This window comes from Pristiophorus japonicus, chromosome 10 (assembly GCF_044704955.1).
Source record: "Pristiophorus japonicus isolate sPriJap1 chromosome 10, sPriJap1.hap1, whole genome shotgun sequence".
Classification (NCBI taxonomy): Eukaryota; Metazoa; Chordata; class Chondrichthyes; family Pristiophoridae; genus Pristiophorus; species Pristiophorus japonicus.
The window spans coordinates 218,810,466-218,828,817 of record NC_091986.1 but is presented as its reverse complement, the minus strand read 5'-3'; the positions used below and the strand labels follow the sequence as shown (position 1 = coordinate 218,828,817).

The 18,352-nt window shown below is 50.2% G+C and overlaps 1 protein-coding gene across 1 annotated transcript in view; it reads left to right on the top strand.

The window, feature by feature from the left end:
* The first annotated feature begins 11,404 nt into the window (after positions 1-11,404).
* LOC139275301 (autophagy-related protein 16-like) overlaps positions 11,405-18,352 on the top strand; it is a 91,943-nt gene continuing 84,995 nt past the window's right edge. The window contains exon 1 of the mRNA XM_070892577.1: positions 11,405-11,667. Within this exon, the coding sequence (XP_070748678.1) occupies positions 11,565-11,667 (103 nt within the window). The 5' untranslated portion in view covers positions 11,405-11,564. The remainder of the gene's footprint in view (positions 11,668-18,352) is intronic.

Genomic DNA, 18,352 nt, shown 5'->3' with positions numbered 1-18,352 from the left:
GGGTGCAAAGCAGTGTTTGCCACATTCAGCAACTCGCAGCCAAGTTAAAGGCTCTGCCGAAATCCATGAATGTTTGGCAAGTCACAGTTGAGGTATGGTGAGCTACTGCATGTATGGACCAGCTGCTGGCGAAACTATACCCGCAGTTGCCTCCGATGTCCTTAGGAGAGCATCAACTTAATTATTTTTACCAGGTAACAAGGTGACGCTCCCCTTCCCTCCCCCGCTGATACCCCAGTAATGCCACAAATGGCACATACAACGTTTCCCCCCCCCCCACCCCCCCACTATGCAAATGACCCTGACCCCGAGATTTGGGAAAGCATCAGGGGTTTTGGAGGTCCTGCCCCACTCTGGGTTTTGGGTCAGTCCCTCTTCATAATATGGAGTCTCATTCCCAAGCTGTATGTTTCCCCTTAGGCAGTTCCAGCTGTAGGGCTGCTGAGCTCCACTGGTAATACTGAGTTCTAGTGCTTGGGACCAGCGCCTCCATTTGTTGTATGGCAGTCAGGGAACCACATTTTTGGGGTCTGTGGTGCCATTGGTTCAGTGCAGGTTGGCAAGTTTACAAGATCGAGTGCAGCTGATACAAGATGAATGGTGTGTGTACTGTACTGGTGTGTGTACTGTACTGTGAAAGAGTCTTATGTTGAGGGAATTGTTTATATAAAAAACAGGTTCAACAAGCACATTAACATGCAGTGAACAAGCCTGTAAAGATTTTTTTTCCTTCCTCCACTTTTGTCATTTCGATATGAATACTCCACAAAGATGAAATCGTCATTAACTGATACTTAATGCAGTTTTAAGGGAACTTACAGAAATGGATAGGCTTCCTCGCCAGTTTACTAACTGCATCTTTTACGGAACAGAAATGAGACTCTATAGATTAAACCTTGATGAAAGTGTAAGCTGTAACATATCAAAAAGTTAAACATGAAAAGTATGTTCGGCGTTAAGTCACTGGAAGAGGCAGTAAATTGTCAGCAGAGACATTTGGCTGAGTAATCTGTCAATTTGTTGAAAGTATAATCATCAATTACTGTAAGAACAAAAGAATGTGGCCAAGTGGTTGGTGGGTTTTTATTCAAATTGGTTTTGCACTGAGGGTCATTGCCTTTCCTGAAAATGTCTCCACATCCACTCCTGTGGGTAACCATAGTGACGGAATTTGGGAAATCAAGCAATGTGCCAAATCCAAATCACTGGAGTGGGTTTTCTGGCAAAGTAATTGATTGGATGGACAGAGGTCACGCCCTCTGGCTTCAAGTATGGCCTTCTGGGAGAAAGTGTTTAAATGGAACCACACAGCTTCTGACCAATCAACACGCCTCCATGGCCCCCAAGTTGTCAATGGATGCTAGCCCTTCTCCTGATCTCTCTTCCTCTTCATTTTCTTCTGACCCCCATCTCTCTTTCCAATCTCACACCTTACTGTATTTTCACTATACCCTCTGACCTTGCCCTCTCTGACCTTGAACGATCTGTCCTCAGCAATGGCCTCAGTTTCTTGCCGCTTTGCTCCCATTTCAACTAATTTTGAGTTCGACATGATGCTGAGCTCTTCTTCTGCCATTTGACCCTTTATCCTGTCTTAAGTCTCCCCAATCCACCTGGACACCTTCTGTGGCCTTCTACCCTCTCTTGATCATTTTATTCAAAACTGTCAGTGTGACAACGGCCATATCAGTTTCTCTGCTCCCCTCATTCCCTCTGATCTATCTCCCGCTGAACTTACAGCACTCCGTTCTCTCAGGTCTAATCCTGACATCATTATCAAACACGCTAACAAAAGGAGGAGCTGTTGTGGTATAGAAAAAGGATCTCTACTTTGCTGGAGCTGAACAGCAACTCTCCGACAACTGCTATCTCCCCGGACCTTGTCCTAATTACTGAACACCAAGAACATTAATTACATCATCTGCTCTGGAGATCTCCCTCCAACAGTCTCCTACCTTATAGCTCCCTAACCTCGCACAGCTCACTTCTATCTCCTCCCCAAGATCCACATACAGAACTGCACTACACTAAAGAGAGACAAATCTCCAGGACCAGATGGATTCCATCCCAATAGGGAAATGGGGCAAAGGCGGATATATGGTGTTAGGTCATAGATGATCTCACTGAATGGCAGAACAGGCTTGAGAGGCTAAATGGCCTACTCCTGTTCCTATGTTCCTACTGCTAGAACAATTGTTTCAGCCTGCTCCTGTTCCACCAAAAATGATTTCTTCTTGTTTCAACTCCATCTTTTCCCTTCCGTCCACTCCCTGCCCAACTACATCCGTGACTCTTCTGATGCCCTCTACCACTTTAACTAATTCCAGTTTCCTGGTGCTAACCGTCTCCTTTTCACTGTGGGCATCTAATCCATCAACACCTCCATCCCCATTGGGATGGCTTGTGGGCCCTCCACTTCTGCCTCAAAGAGTGGTCCAACCATTCCCCATTCAGCATGGAGTACGAGAAGAAGCTTGCAGGGAACATTAAGGCGGATTGCAAAAGTTTCTATAGGTATGTAAAGAGAAAAAGGTTAGTAAAGACAAACGTAGGTCCCCTGCAGTCAGAATCAGGGGAAGTCATAATGGGGAACAAAGAAATGGCGGACCAATTGAACAAGTACTTTGGTTCGGTATTCACTAAGGAGGATACAAACAACCTTCCGGATATAAAAGGGGTCAGAGGGTCTAGTAAGGAGGAGGAACTGAGGGAAATCTTTATTAGTCGGGAAATTGTGTTGGGGAAATTGATGGGATTGAAGACCGATAAATCCCCAGGGCCTGATGGACTGCATCCCAGAGTCCTTAAGGAGGTGGCCTTGGAAATAGCGGGTGCATTGACAGTCATTTTCCAACATTCCATTGACTCTGGATCAGTTCCTATCGAGTGGAGGGTAGCCAATGTAACCCCACTTTTTAAAAAAGGAGGGAGAGAGAAAACAGGGAATTATAGACCGGTCAGCCTGACCTCAGTAGTGGGTAAAATGATGGAATCAATTATCAAGGATGTCATAGCAGCGCATTTGGAAAATGGTGACATGATAGGTCCAAGTCAGCATGGATTTGTGAAAGGGAAATCATGCTTGACAAATCTTCTGGAATTTTTTGAGGATGTTTCCAGTAAAGTGGACAAAGGAGAACCAGTTGATGTGGTATATTTGGACTTTCAGAAGGCTTTCGACAAGGTCCCACACAGGAGATTAATGTGCAAAGTTAAAGCACATGGGATTGGGGGTAGTGTGCTGACGTGGATTGAGAACTGGTTGTCAGACAGGAAGCAAAGAGTAGGAGTAAATGGGTATTTTTCAGAATGGCAGGCAGTGACTAGTGGGGTACCGCAAGGTTCTGTGCTGGGGCCCCAGCTGTTTACATTGTACATTAATGATTTAGACGAGGGGATTAAATGTAGTATCTCCAAATTTGCGGATGACACTAAGTTGGGTGGCAGTGTGAGCTGCGAGGAGGATGCTATGAGGCTGCAGAGTGACTTGGATAGGTTAGGTGAGTGGGCAAATGCGTGGCAGATGAAGTATAATGTGGATAAATGTGAGGTTATCCACTTTGGTCGTAAAAACAGAGAGACAAACTATTATCTGAATGGTGACAGATTAGGAAAAGGGAAGGTGCAGCGAGACCTGGGTGTCATAGTACATCAGTCATTGAAGGTTGGCATGCAGGTTCAGCAGGCGGTTAAGAAAGCAAATGGCATGTTGGCCTTCATAGCGAGCTATTGAGAGAGTGCAGCGAAGATTCACCAGACTGATTCCCGGGATGGCGGGACTGACATATCAAGAAAGACTGGATCAACTGGGCTTGTATTCACTGGAGTTCAGAAGAATGAGAGAGGACCTCATAGAAACGTTTAAAATTCTGACGGGTTTGGACAGGTTGGATGCAGGAAGAATGTTCCCAATGTTGGGGAAGTCCAGAACCAGGGGTCACAGTCTAAGGATAAGGGGTAAGCCATTTAGGACCGAGATGAGGAGAAACTTCTTCACGCAGAGAGTGGTGAACCTGTGGAATTCTCTACCACAGAAAGTAGTTGAGGCCAATTCACTAAATATATTCAAAAGGGAGTTAGATGAAGTCCTTACTACTCGGGGGATCAAGGGGTATGGCGAGAAAGCAGGAAGGGAGTACTGAAGTTTCATGTTCAGCCATGAACTCATTGAATGGCGCTGCAGGCTAGAAGGGCTGAATGGCCTGCTCCTGCACCTATTTTCTATGTTTCTATGTTTCTATGTTTCTATGTATCACGAATTCCTCTGCCTAGCCAAAATTGTCCTCACATTGAACAACTTCTCCTTTAACTCCATTCACAAGCCCCAGATAAAAAGTGTTGCACGGGAACCTGTATTGGTCTTGGCTATGCCCATCATTTTGTAGGATATGTTGAACACCCTTTGTTCGAGTCCGACTCATGCCTCCTTCTTTTACCATAACATTAATGACTATGTTGGTGCTAATTCCCTGAGAATTTAATTCATTGTGCTTCAATTTTCCACCCCTCCCTTATCTTTACATGGTCCATCTCTGGCTCTTCCTGGACTTCTCCCTTTCTATCTTTGGGGGACTGAAATCTATTACATGCCGAATGTTATGTATGCAACACCATGTAACCAGCATTCTAACACCACCAGAGGGCGCATCTGTTGGAGTCCCAAGGGTTCCCAGCATCCCTTGAGAGCACTGCATACAAGCAGGCCTCCCATGCTGTGCCAGCACTCTGGAGTCAGAACAAAGAGACTAAGGTCACACCTACGCAAGTCTACAGTACTCAGTCACATTGCTTTATTTGAGACACAACAACCGGCGACGAGTAATAGATAATGAACCATCACGCGAAAATGCAGAGAACCGTCGACATCCTGGAGAAATTCCCAGAAGGCGATGACCGGGAAGCCCTCGCGAAGTGACCCGGCCAATTCTTCGCGGCCAATGAGCTGGAAGGAAACGCGAACGCTGCCAAACGAAGGGTGATCCTCCCCACCGCCTGCAGGGCAACAACCCACGGCCCCACGAAGAATCCTCCTGCCCCGGCGAAACAAACAACCAAATGTACGCTGGTCCGGGAGCACCCAAATCCGAAGGAGAGCGCCCCGATGACAAGGCATCGACTTCCCACATGCCAACGGTCCGAAGGCCAGGAAGTGGCGAGCCAGGCCGCCGAACCAAGGCGCCCCGCAGGGCACTGCAAATTCGATGGACTCCTGGAGCAAACGCTAAGAGACTCCTCCGTGCTTGGCATTGGCCATGAGGTTATCCTTCGCAAACTCATCATCATCGTTATAGGCAGTCCCTCGGGATCGAGGAAGACTTGCTTCCACTCTTAGCATGAGTTCTTAGGTGGCTGTACAGTCCAATACGAGAACCACAGTCTCTGTCACAGGTGGGACAGATAGTCGTTGAGGGAAAGGGTGGGCAGGGAGCCTGGTTTGCCTACACTTGATTTCTGCATGCACTCGGCGACGAGACTCGAGGTGCTCAGCGCCCTCTCGGATGCACTTCCTCCACTTAGGGCGGTCTATGGCCAGGGACTCCCAGGTGTCGGTGGGGATGTCGTACTTTATCAGGGAGGCTTTGAGGGTGTCCTTGTAACGTTTCCTGTTGAAACACCGAACCTGAGCAAAGCCATAACGATAGCCCAGGCATTCATGTCCACCAGCGATAACGCCAAACAAATTTGGCAGCGTAAAGATGCATCGGCAAGTACTGCACACAAAGTAACGTCGTTTTCAGGCAGGAATGCACATGGCAGAACGCACACGCCTGCACCTGCACGAACTCAGATGGCTCAGAGTCCACCACCAAGCGTGACTGCGAGGCAATCAACACCCCGCTGGCGCAGCGGAGGCGACCGTCAAGCCCAACAATGCCGCCCCAAACACCATGCGTGCAAAGTCTGTGGAGCAATGGGACACCAGCAGCGAATGTGCAGACGAACTGCAAGCCCCGCACACCACCACATTGGAGGGGAAGACCGATCCACGGTGGATCAAACTGAACGAGAGACCCGAACCGAGAGCACGGGAGTTCGCCCCGGTGCCCTGGGGACAATATTTATCCTCCAATCAATGTCACTAAAACAGATTATCTGGGTCATTATCACGTTACTGTTGTGTGAGCTTGCTGTGCACAAATTGGCTGCTGCGTTTCCCACATTGCAACACTGACGGCGCTTCACAAAAAGTACTTCCCTGGGACATCCTGAGGTCATGTCAGGTGCTATAGAAATGCAAGTCTTTCTTTTTTAATTTCTAAATCTTCACTATCTGGAATGTCCCGGCCCAACCTGAGACCGGAATGTCCCGAGAACCCATTCATGCAGCAAAGGTTCCGTCAGGCCCTTGCGTCGTGTATTTCCTTGTTGGTTGCTGCCTTCGCCCCGGACCTACAGTCCTGCCAGTAACCCGCTCTGGGTTCTGTTATTGTGCTAAAGAAGTTGCATTTCTATAGCGCCTTTCACAACCACCGGACGTCTCAAAACGCTTTACAGCCAATGAAGTACTTTTTGGAGTGTAGTCACTGTTGTAATGTAGGAAACGCAGCAGCCAATTTGCGCACAGCAAGCTCCCACAAACAGCAATGTGATAATGACCAGATAATCTGTTTTAGTGATGTTGATTGAGGGATAAATATTCACCCCAGGACACCGGGGAGAACTTCGTAATAGTGTCATGGGATGCTTTATGTTCACCTGAGAGATGCAGACAGGGCCTCGGTTTAATGTCTCATCCGAAAGATGGCACCTCCGACAGTGCAGCACTCCCTGAGTACTGCCCCTCCAACAGTGCAGCGCTCCCTCAGTACTGCCCCTCCGACAGTGCGGCACTCCCTCAGTACTGCCCCTCCGACAGTGCGGCACTCCCTCAGTACTGCACCTCCGACAGTGCAGCACTCCCTGAGTACTGCCCCTCCAACAGTTCAGCACTCCCTGAGTACTGCCCCTCCAACAGTGCGGCACTCCCTCAGTACTGCTCCTCCGACAGCGCGGCGCTCCCTCAGTACCGCCCCTCCGACAGTTCAGCACTCCCAAATACTGCCCCTCCAACAGTGCGGCGCTCCCTCAGTACCGCCCCTCCGACAGTGCAGCACTCCCTCAGTACTGCCCCTCCGACAGTGCAGCACTCCCTCAGTACTGTCCCTCCGACAGTGCGGCGCTCCCTCAGTACTGTCCCTCCGACAGTGCGGTGCTCCCTCAGTACTGCCCCTCCGACAGTGCGGCACTCCCTCAGTACTGACTCTCTGATAGTGCAGCGCTCCCTCAGTACTGCCCCTCCGACAGTGCGGTGCTCCCTCAGCACTGCCCTTCCGACAGTGCGTCGCTCCCTCAGTACTGCCCCTCCGACAGTGCGGTGCTCCCTCAGTACTGCCCCTCCGACAGTGCGACGTTCCCTCAGTACTGCCCCTCCGACAGTGCGTTGCTCCCTCAGTACTGCCCCTCCGATAGTGCGTTGCTCCCTCAGTACTGCCCCTCCGACAGTGCAGCGCTCCCTCAGTACTGCCCCTCCGACAGTGCGGCGCTCAAGACTCTGGAGCGGGACTTGAACCCACAACTTTCTGACTCAAGAGGCGAGAGAGAGAGTGCTGCCCACCGATCTGGTCCAACTGGCAGGGGATTGGGAAGGCCCAGCAGCAATAAAGAAATCCAATCCTGCAGATTCTACATCATTGATGGTGAACACGCACCAAATATCGTTCGTTAAATTATATCGTTGGAAGTGAGTTCGTTGGCAGAACAAAAACCCTGGGAACATTCAACTGTCACAACAACGTGTATTTATATAGCACCTTTAACGTAGTAAAACATCCCAAGGTGCTTCACAGGAGCAATTATTCGCAAAGATGTGACACCGAGCCACATAAAGAGATATTAGGGCAGGTGAGAGGTAGATTTTAAAAAGCATCTTAAAGGAGTTGAGAGGCGGAGAGGTTTAGGGAGGGAGTTTCAGAGCTTGGGGCCCAGGCAACAGAAGGCACGGCCACCGATGGTTGAGCGATTATAATCAGGGATGTTCAAGAGGCCAGAATTAGAGGAGTTGTGAGGCTGGAGGAGATTACAGAGATAGGGAGGGGCAAGTACATGGAGGGATTTGAAAACAAGGATGAGATTTTTAAAATCAAGGCGTTGCTTAACCAGGAGCCAATGTAGGTCAGCGAGCACAGGGGGTGATGGGTGAGTGGGACTTGTTGCAAGTTAGGACATGGGGCAGTGAGCACAGGGGGTGATGGGTGAGTGGGATTTGGTGCAAGTTAGGACACGGGGCAGCGAGCACAGAGGGTGATGGGTGAGCGGGACTTGGTGCGAATTAGAACACGGGTCAGCGAGCACAGGGGGTGATGGGTGAGCGGGACACGGTGTGAGTTAGGACACGGGGCAGTGAGTACAGGGGGTGATGGGTGAGCGGGACACGGTGCGAGTTAGGACACGGGGCAGTGAGCACAGGGGGTGATGGGTGAGTGGGACTTGGTGTGAGTTAGGACACAGGGCAGCGAGCACAGCGGGTGATGGGTGAGCGGGACTTGGTGCGAGTCAGGACACGGGGCAGCGAGCACAGGGGGTGATGGGTGAGCGGGACTTGGTGCGAGTTAGGACACGGGGCAGCGAGCACAGCGGGTGATGGGTGAGCGGGACACGGTGCGAGTTAGAACACGGGGCAGTGAGCACAGGGGGTGATGGGTGAGTGGGACTTGGTGTGAGTTAGGATACCGGTCAGCGAGCACAGGGGGCGGTGGGTGAGTGGGACTTGGTGCGAGTTAGGACACGGGGCAGCCGAGTTTTGGATGAGCTCAAGTTTGTTGAGGCTGGAAGATGGGAGGCCGGCAGGAGAGGAAAAGTGAATTGGATATATACATGAAAAGGAAAAATGTGCGGGGCTAGGGGGAATGGGACTGATTGGATCGCTCTGTCACAGAGCCGGCACAGGCTCGCTGGGCCTCCTCCTGTGCGGTAAAATTCGATTCCTTCAGTAAGTGGTGGAAATAACCTTTCAATCGACTATCATCATTTTCAGTACCTCTCTGTAGATCCTCTCAAACCTCTCTGCTCCAGGCACTCTTCCCTTTCTAAAAAAACATAATCATAACGCGAACATCTCGTTCCTGATATCATTCGAATGGGATGCTGGCCTTTATACCTAGTGGACTAGAATACAAGGGGGTAGAGGTTATGCTGCAGCTGTACAAAACCCTGGTTAGCCCACACCTGGAGAACTGTGAGCAGTTCTGGGCACCACACCTTAGGGAGGATATATTGGCCTCGGAGAGAGTGGGTTTACCAGAATGATACCCGGACTCCAAGGGTTAAGTTACGAGGGGAGATTACACAAACTGTATTCCCGGGAATTTAGAAGGTTGCGGGGTGATCTGATCGAAGTTTTCAGGATATTAACGGGAACAGAGAGGCTGGTTGGGGAGTCTGGGACTAGGGGCACAGTCTAAACATTAGAGCCAGATCTTTCAGGAGTGAAATTAGGAAACACTTCTACACACAAAGGGTGGTAGGAGTTTGGAACTCTCTTCCTCAAACGGCAATTGATGCTGGGGGTCAATTGTTAATTTTAAATCGTAGATTGATAGATTTCTGTTAACCAAAGGGTGTTAAGGAATATGGGCCAAAGGTGGGTATATGGAGTTAGGTCGCAGATTAGCCGTGATTTCATTGAATGGTGGTATAGGCCCGATACCTGTTCATGTGTCAGCCGTGGCTCAGTGGGCAGACCTCTTGCTTCTGAGTCAGGAGGTTGTGGGTTCAAGTCCTACTCCAGGAACTTGTAGCACAAAGAATCTAGGCTGACACTCCCAGTGCAGTGCTGAGGGAGTGCTCCACTGACGGAGGGGCAGTACTGTGGGAGCGCCGCACTGACGGAGGGGCAGTACTGACGGAGTGCTGCACTGTCGGAGGGGCAGTACTGAGGGAGTGCCGCACTGACGGAGGGGCAGTACTGAGGGAGTGCTGCACTGTCGAAGGGGCAGTACTGAGGGAGTGCCGCACTGATGGAGGGGCAGTACTGAGGGAGTGCTCCACTGACGGAGGGGCAGTACTGAGGGAGTGCTGCACTGTCGGAGGGGCAGTACTGAGGGAGTGCTCGACTGTCGGAGGGGCAGTACTGAGGGAGTGCCGCACTGACAGAGGGGCAGTACTGAGGGAGTGCTGCACTGTCGGAGGGGCAGTACTGAGGGAGTGCTGCACTGTCGGAGGGGCAGTACTGAGGGAGTGCCGCACTGACGGAGGGGCAGTACTGAGGGAGTGCTCCACTGACGGAGGGGCAGTACTGAGGGAGTGCTGCACTGTTGGAGGGGCAGTACTGAGGGAGCGCCGCACTGTCGGAGGGGCAGTACTGAGGGAGTGCCGCACTGACGGAGGGGCAGTACTGAGGGAGTGCTGCACTGTTGGAGGGGCAGTACTGAGGGAGTGCTACACTGTTGGAGGGGCAGTGCTGAGGGAGTGCTCCACTGTCGGAGGAGCAGTACTGAGGGAGCGCCGCACTGACGGAGGGGCAGTACTGAGGGAGTGCTGTACTGAGGGAGTGCTGCACTGTTGGAGGGGCAGTGCTGAGGGAGTGCTCCACTGTCAGTGGGGCAGTGCTGAGGGAGCGACGCACTGTCGGAGGGGCAGTACTGAGGGAGCGACGCATTGTTCGAGGGGGCAGTACTGAGGCAGTGCTCCACTGTCGGCGGGGCAGTACTGAGTGTGTGCTGCACTGTTGGAGGGGCAGTACTGAGGGTACGCTGCAGTGTCGTAGATACTGTCTTTTGGATGAGACATTAAACCGAGGCCCCGTTTGCTCTCTCAAGAGAACGTAAAAGATCCCACGGCACTATTTTCAAAGCAAGGGAGTCATCCCCGGTGTCCTGGGGCCAATATTTATCCCTCAATCAATGTAACAAAAAACAGATTATCTGGGTCATTATCACATTGCTGTTTGTGGGAGCTTGCTGTGCACAAATTGACTGCTGTGTTTCCCATATTACAACAGTGACCACACTCCAAAAGTACTTCATTGGCTGCAAAGCGCTTTGGGACGTCCGGTGGTCATGCAAGGCACTATAGAAATGTGAGTCTTTCTTTTCTTTTATGTCCCAGCGAATCTCTCCCTGTCTCCCACCAGGAGGAGGTGTTTGGAAGGGTTTGGATGGGCGCCAATGTCACTTGCCATGGAGGGTTGGAGGTGGGAGGCACATGTTTGGGAGTTGTGCAAGGAAGGGCAAGGGTTAAAAGAGCTTCAGCAGGCAACTTTCGATTTACAACAAATGCAAATGAGAGACCAACCATTCAGCCTGTGGGTGGATTGTTAAGACTTGGTACATTCCAAGATTTGCAAACCCCTCCCATCCCAGGCAACGTGGCCAAAATATGTCCAGTGCTGGTTCGCAGCCTGTACATGATGTGGATCATACACATATACATATATGTGTGTAAATTTAGCATGCTTCTGTTTTTGCAAAAGAGAGAGATTGCAGCTTTGCTCTGTGCACTTCCGGGTTGTGGATTGCTTGGGGATTCCCTCCCCTCGCGCAGTGACGTCAGTGGCACTGTAACATCTTTTTCTGTCACTTTGGACCATGGCGACTGAGGGAGCAGAGAGCTGGAGGAAACATATTGCCAGGGAACTCCAGCATCGGGACCGGCTGCAGAAACTACACTTCGAGGCTCTCATCCTCTCCTGTGAGAAACATTTTGGGGCTCTTTCGCCTTTCGCTCTAATCGCTCGCACCTTTAAACTCACACAGTGTAATGTAAAGACTCTTGCCTGCAGCTACAAAGTTGGGCCAGCTCGTCTTTCAAAGAGTGTTAGTTGAGATTGACAGATTGACACCTTGGGCAGCTTTTAAAGCCAGTCTACTTCCCAGGATTTGCACTCCTTTGTGTTTTGTGTTGTGTGTGTGATCCTGCTCACCCAAACGTCACTGCTAAAGAATGTCACATCTTGCAGGGGGTGGTTGCAGTGAAAGTCGATTGCTTTTCAACTTGCTTGCTTTCGAGGCGGCTGTCTTTGGTTCTGTATATATATTTTTTTAATGTGATTGCTCCAGGGGGTGTGGGTGTCCCTAATTGCCCCTTGAGAAGGTGGTGGTGAGCCGCCTTCTTGAACCGCTGCAGTCCGTGTGGTGAAGGTGCTCCCACAGTGCTGTTAGGGAGGGAGTTCCAGGGTTTTGACCCAGCGACGATGAAGGAACGGCCGATTATATTTCCAAGGCGGGCTGGTGTGTGACTCGGAGGGGTATGTGGAGGTGGTGGTGTTCCCATAAGTCATCCTCGACTCCGAGGAGCTGCCAAAGAGAGAGAGAGAGAGAGAGGTGTTCCCATGCGCCTGCTGCCCATGTCAGCCATGGCTCAGTGGGCAGCTCTCTCTCGCCTCCTGAGTCAGAAGGTTGTGGGTTCAAGTCCCACTCCAGGGACTAGAGTTCAAAATCCAGACTGACACTCAAAGTGTAGCACTGTCAGAGCGGCGCACTGTCGGAGGGGCAGTGCTGAGGGAGCGGTGCACTGTCGGAGGGGCAGTGCTGAGGGAGCGCCGCACTGTCGGAGGGGCAGTGCTGAGGGAGCGGTGCACTGTCGGAGGGGCAGTGCTGAGGGAGCGGCGCACTGTCGGAGGGGCAATGCTGAGGGAGCGGCGCACTGTCGGAGGGGCAGTGCTGAGGGAGCGGCGCACTGTCGGAGGGGCAGTGCTGAGGGAGCGGCGCTCTGTCGGAGGGGCAGTGCTGAGGGAGCGGCGCACTGTCGGAGGGGCAGTGCTGAGGGAGCGGCGCACTGTCGGAGGGGCAGTGCTGAGGGAGCGGCGCACTGTCGGAGGGGCGGTACTGAGGGAGCGCCGCACAGTCGGAGGGGCAGTGCTGAGGGAGCGGCGCACTGTCGGAGGGGCAGTACTGAGGGAGCGCCGCACTGTCGGAGGTGCCGCCTTGCGGATGAGACGTTAAACCGAGGCCCCGTCTGCTCTCTCAGGTGGATGTAAAAGATCCCATGGCACTATTTCAAAGAAGAGCAGGGGAATTCTCCCCGGTGTCCTGGGGCCAATATTTATCCCTCAATCAACATCACTAAAACAGATTATCTGCTCATTATCACATTGCTGTTTGTGGGAGCTTGCTGTGCGCAAATTGACTGTCGTGTTTCCTGCATTACAACAGTGACTGCACTTTAAAAAGTACTTCATTGGCTGTAAAGTGATGTCCTGAGGCTGTGAAAGGCGCTATAGAAATGCAAGTTCGTTATGTCTATAAATCCTAAACTGCAGAATATGAGTGTGAGCAATTGGCTGTTACATATCGCAGGGTGTGATGATATACAGATGGTGTTTACCTTGCTTGGAATGAGGTTATTGATATGGGCACAGTACTGAACCGAGGGCTGCTTGCAGGAACATGCTGTGCCAGAGAGAGTGATAGGTCTCTGTCTGTATGTGTAACTTCCCACACAGGGAGATCCAGATTTCGATCTTGGCTCCGTGGCTGGCAGTGGGACTTTTTCTGAGAATGTTGCGCTGGCACGCAACATTTCAAACCCATGTGTCAAATTGCTTTGTGCAAGAATCACAGAAATTTACAGCACAAAAGGAGGAGGCCATTCGGCCCATTGTGTCCACGTCGGCCGACAAAGAGCCATCCAACCTAATCCCACTTTCCAGCTCTCGGTCCGTAGCCCTGTAGGTTTCGGCACTTCAGGTGCACATCCAAGTACTTCTTAAATGTGGTGAGGGTTTCTGCCTCTACCACCCTTTCAGGCAGTGAGTTCCAGACCCCCACCTCCCTCTGGGTGAAGACATTTCACCTCAAATCCCCTCTAAACCTCCCCCCAATTACTTTAAATTGATGCCCCCTGGTTGTTGACCCCTCTGCTAAACAGGGCATAGAAACATAGAAAATAGGTGCAGGAGTAGGCCATTCGGCCCTTCTAGCATTCAATGAGTTCATGGCTGAACATGCAACTTCAGTACCCCATTCCTGCTTTCTCACCATACCCCTTGATCCCCCTAGTAGTAAGGACTACATCTAACTCCTTTTTGAATATATTTAGTGAATTGGCCTCAACTACTTTCTGTGGTAGAGAATTCCACAGGTTCACCACTCTCTGGGTGAAGAAGTTTCTCCTCATCTCGGTCCTAAATGGCTTACCCCTTATCCTTAGACTGTGACCCCCGGTCCTGGACTTCCCCAACATTGGGAACATTCTTTCTGCATTTAACCTGTCTTAAACCCGTCAGAATTTTAAACGTTTCTATGAGATCCCCATCATTCTTCTGAACTCCAGTGCATACAAGCCCAGTTGATCCAGTCTTTCTTGATATGTCAGTCCTGCCATCCCGGGAATCAGTCTGGTGAACCTTCGCTGCACTCCCTCAATAGCAAGAATGTCCTTCCTCAAGTTAGGAGACCAAAACTGTACACAATACTCCAGGTGTGGCCTCACCAAGGCCCTGTACAACTGTAGTAACACCTCCCTGCCCCTGTACTAAAATCCCCTCGCTATGAAGGCCAACATGCCATTTGCTTTCTTAACCGCCTGCTGTACCTGCATGCCAACCTTCAATGACTGATGTACCATGACACCCAGGTCTCGTTGCACCTCCCCTTTTCCTAATCTGTCACCATTCAGATAATAGTCTGTCTCTCTGTTTTTACCACCAAAGTGGATAACCTCACATTTATCCACATTATACTTCATCTGCCATGCATTTGTCCACTCACCTAACCTATCCAAGTCGCTCTGCAGCCTCATAGCATCCTCCTCGCAGCTCACACTGCCACCCAACTTAGTGTCATCCGCTCTATCCAGGCCCCTCATAATTTTATACACCTCAATAAGGTCTCCCTTCAGCCTCCTCTGTTCCAAAGAAAACAACCCCAGCCTATCCAATCTGTCCTCATAGCTAAAATTCTCCAGTCCAGGCAACATCCTCGTAAATCTCCTCTGCCGCCTGCAGTGCAATCACATCTTTCCTGTGATGTGGCGACATCAGTTTATTTTGTACTGCGCAGTTGGAGATTCTTGCTCTATAGCCTCGCCAAGATCGTTTGAGCGGCGAGACTCGAGGTTGCTAGAGGCAATGTGCTTGGTTAGAGGAAAAGTTTAGAACAAGTCAGTTTCATCATCATCATAGGCAGTCCCTCGGAATCGAGGAAGACTTGCTTCCACTCTTAGCATGAGTTCTTAGGTGACTGTACAGTCCAATACGAGAACAACAGGCTCTGTCACAGGTCGGACAGATAGTCGTTGAGAGAAGGGGTGGGTTGGGAGTCTGGTTTGCTGCACGCTCCTTCCGCTGCCTGCACTTGCTTTCTGCATGCTCTCGGCGACGATACTCGAGGTGCTCAGCGCCCTCCCGGATGCACTTCCACAACTTCGGGCGGTCTGTGGCCAGGGACTCCCAGGTGTCGGTGGGGATGTTGCATTTTATCAGGGAGGCTTTGATGGTGTTCCTGTAACGTTTCCTCTGCCCACCTTTGGCTCGTTTGCCGTGAAGGAGTTCCGAATAGAGCGCTTGCTTTGGGAGTCTCATGTCTGGCATGCGAACAATGTGGCCCGCCCAGCGGAGCTGATCAAGTGTGGTCAGTGCTTCAATGCTGGGGATGTTGGCCTGGTCGAGGAGGCTAATGTTTGTGCGTCTGTCCTCCCAGGGGATTTGCAGAATCTTGCGGAGACATCACTGGTGGTATTTCTCCAGCGACTTGAGGTGTCTACTGTACATGGTTTAATGGTACGCTCACCCACTGTTCTCATAGACTTGAGGTCAAATAAATTTAACGTGATTTAAAACTTTTTTTCCTGGAATGTGGACAAGGTCACATATTAATTGCCCCTAGCTGCCCTGTGGAGTTGCTGGTGGGCCGCCTTGAACCACTGCAGTCCGTGTGGTGATTAAATAATATCACATTGTTTTTACAGCACAGAAACAGCCCATTGGGCCCAACCACTCCGTGCCAGTTTTTATGCTCCACACTAACCTCCTCCCACCCCTCTTCATCTCACCCCATAGAAACATTGAAAATAGGTGCAGGAATAGGCCATTCGGCCCTTCGAGCCTGCACCGCCATTCAATAAGATCATGGCTGATCATTCACCTCAGTACCCCATTCCTACTTTCTCTCCATACCCATTGATCCCTTTAGCCGTAAGGGCCATATCTAACTCCCTCTTGAATATATCCAACAAACTGGCCTCAACAACTCTCTATGGTAGAGAATTCCACAAATTAGCAACTCTCTGAGTGAAGAAGTTTCTCCTCATCTTGGTCCTAAATGGCTTACCCCTTATCCTTAGACTGTGACCCCTGGTTCTGGACTTCCCCAACATCGGGAACATTCTTCCTGCATCTAACCTGTCCAATCCTGTCAGAATTTTATATGTTTCTATGAGATCCCCGCTCATCCTACTGAACTCCATTGAATACAGGCCCAGTCGATCCAGTCTCTCCTCATATGTCAGTCCTGCCATCCCGGGAATCGGTCTGGTGAACCTTTGCTGCACTCCCTCAATAGCAAGAATGTCCTTCCTCAGATTAGGAGACCAAAACTGAACACAATATTCCAGGTGAGGCCTTCTCCCTCATTTACTTTTCTAGTTTCCCTTTAAATGCATAAGAACATAAGAAATAGGAGCAGGAGTAGGCCATACGGCCCCTCGAGCCTGCTCCGCCATTCAATACGATCATGGACTCAGCTCCACTTCCCTGCCCGCTCCCCATAACCCTTCACTCTCTTATTGCTCAAAAATCTGTCTAAATCCGCCTTAAATATACTCAATGACCCAGCCTCCACAGCTCTCTGGGGCAGAGAATTCCACAGATTTACAACCCTCTGAGAAGAAATTCCTCCTCATCTCAGTTTTAAATGGGCGGCCCCTTATTCTGAGACTATGTCCCCTACTTTTAGTTTCCCCCACGAGTGGGGAAATATCCTCCCTGCAGCCACCTTGTCGAGCCCCCTCATTAACTTATACGTTTCGATAAGATTGGGGCAGAAATTCCGAGGAGGGCTTCCCACGGCCAAATCAATAAATAGAAATAAAATGCGCATTTGCCTGAAGTTGCTGCTCCCGCTGGAACTCCCAATCCACAGGCCTCCTCTCCCTGCGATCGTAGCACATGCACGTCTGCAGGAGTCACGTGGGCCTGGAAACCCAATCACAGGCAAGTATTTTCTCATTCATTGTAATAGAAGTTTCCTAAGTTACAAAACTCCTGTTACAATGAATGAGAAAAAGCCCAAAACGCACAAACACTACATAAAACATTTTAAAAACACCTCACACAATAAACTAATAGAAATTAAAAATGTTACACATGTTTTTTTAAAGCAAAAAATATTCTGGACTTTTTAAAAAGCAAAGTTACGGTTAGGGTTTAAAATAACATTATCTTTGTGGGCAGGGTTTTAACATGCATGTGATTTTTAATTTTTATTTTAATCATGTTTCTTGTATGTTTTTAAACTCTTACGCCTGTAACAGTAGGCTATGTGCCTGCTTTTTCAGGCGCAAGAGTTTAGAGGACATTTGCCGTGCAAGATATGGGTCAATAGCCCAAACTTCCACGTCCAAATGTCCTCGCTCCCGATTTGCAGATCATCTGTCATGCTCCAGCTTGACCGATCGGAAAAGCCGGTTTTCAGCGCATGTGCATTGCACGTGGGAAAACTGGCTTTTCCGATGTCTTCCCAGGTCTGTAGAAAATTCGGGACGTCGGAAATTCTGGGCCAACACCTCTCGTCCTTCTGAACTCCAATGAGGTAGAGGCCCAACTTACTCAACCTATCTTCATAAGTCAACCCCCTCATCTCCGGAATCAACCTAATGAACCTTCTCTGAACTGCCTCCAATGCAAGTATATCCTTCCTTAAATACGGAGACCAAAACTGTACGCAGTACTCCAGGTGTGGCTTCACCAATATCCTGTACAGTTGTAGCAGGACTTCTCTGCTTTTATACTCTATCCCCCTTGCAATAAAGGCCAACATTCCATTTGCCTTCCTGATCACTTGCTGTACCTGCATACTAACCTTTTGTGTTTCATGCACAAGGACCCCCAGGTCATAAAAACATAGGAAATAGGTGCAGGAGTAGGCCATTCGGCCCTTTGAGCCTGCACCACCATTCAATATGATCATGGCTGATCACGCAACTTCAGTACCCCTTTCCTGCTTTCTCTCCCGACCCCTTGGTCCCTTTAGCCGTAAGGGCCACATCTAACTCCCTCTTGAATATATCGAAGGAACTGGCATCAACAACTCTCTGTGGTAGAGAATTCCACAGGTTCACAATTCTCTGAGTGAAGAAGTTTCTCCTCATCTCAGTCCCTCTGTACTGCAGCACTTTGCAATAATGCATCGATGCTATTTGCCCCAGCCACTTCGTG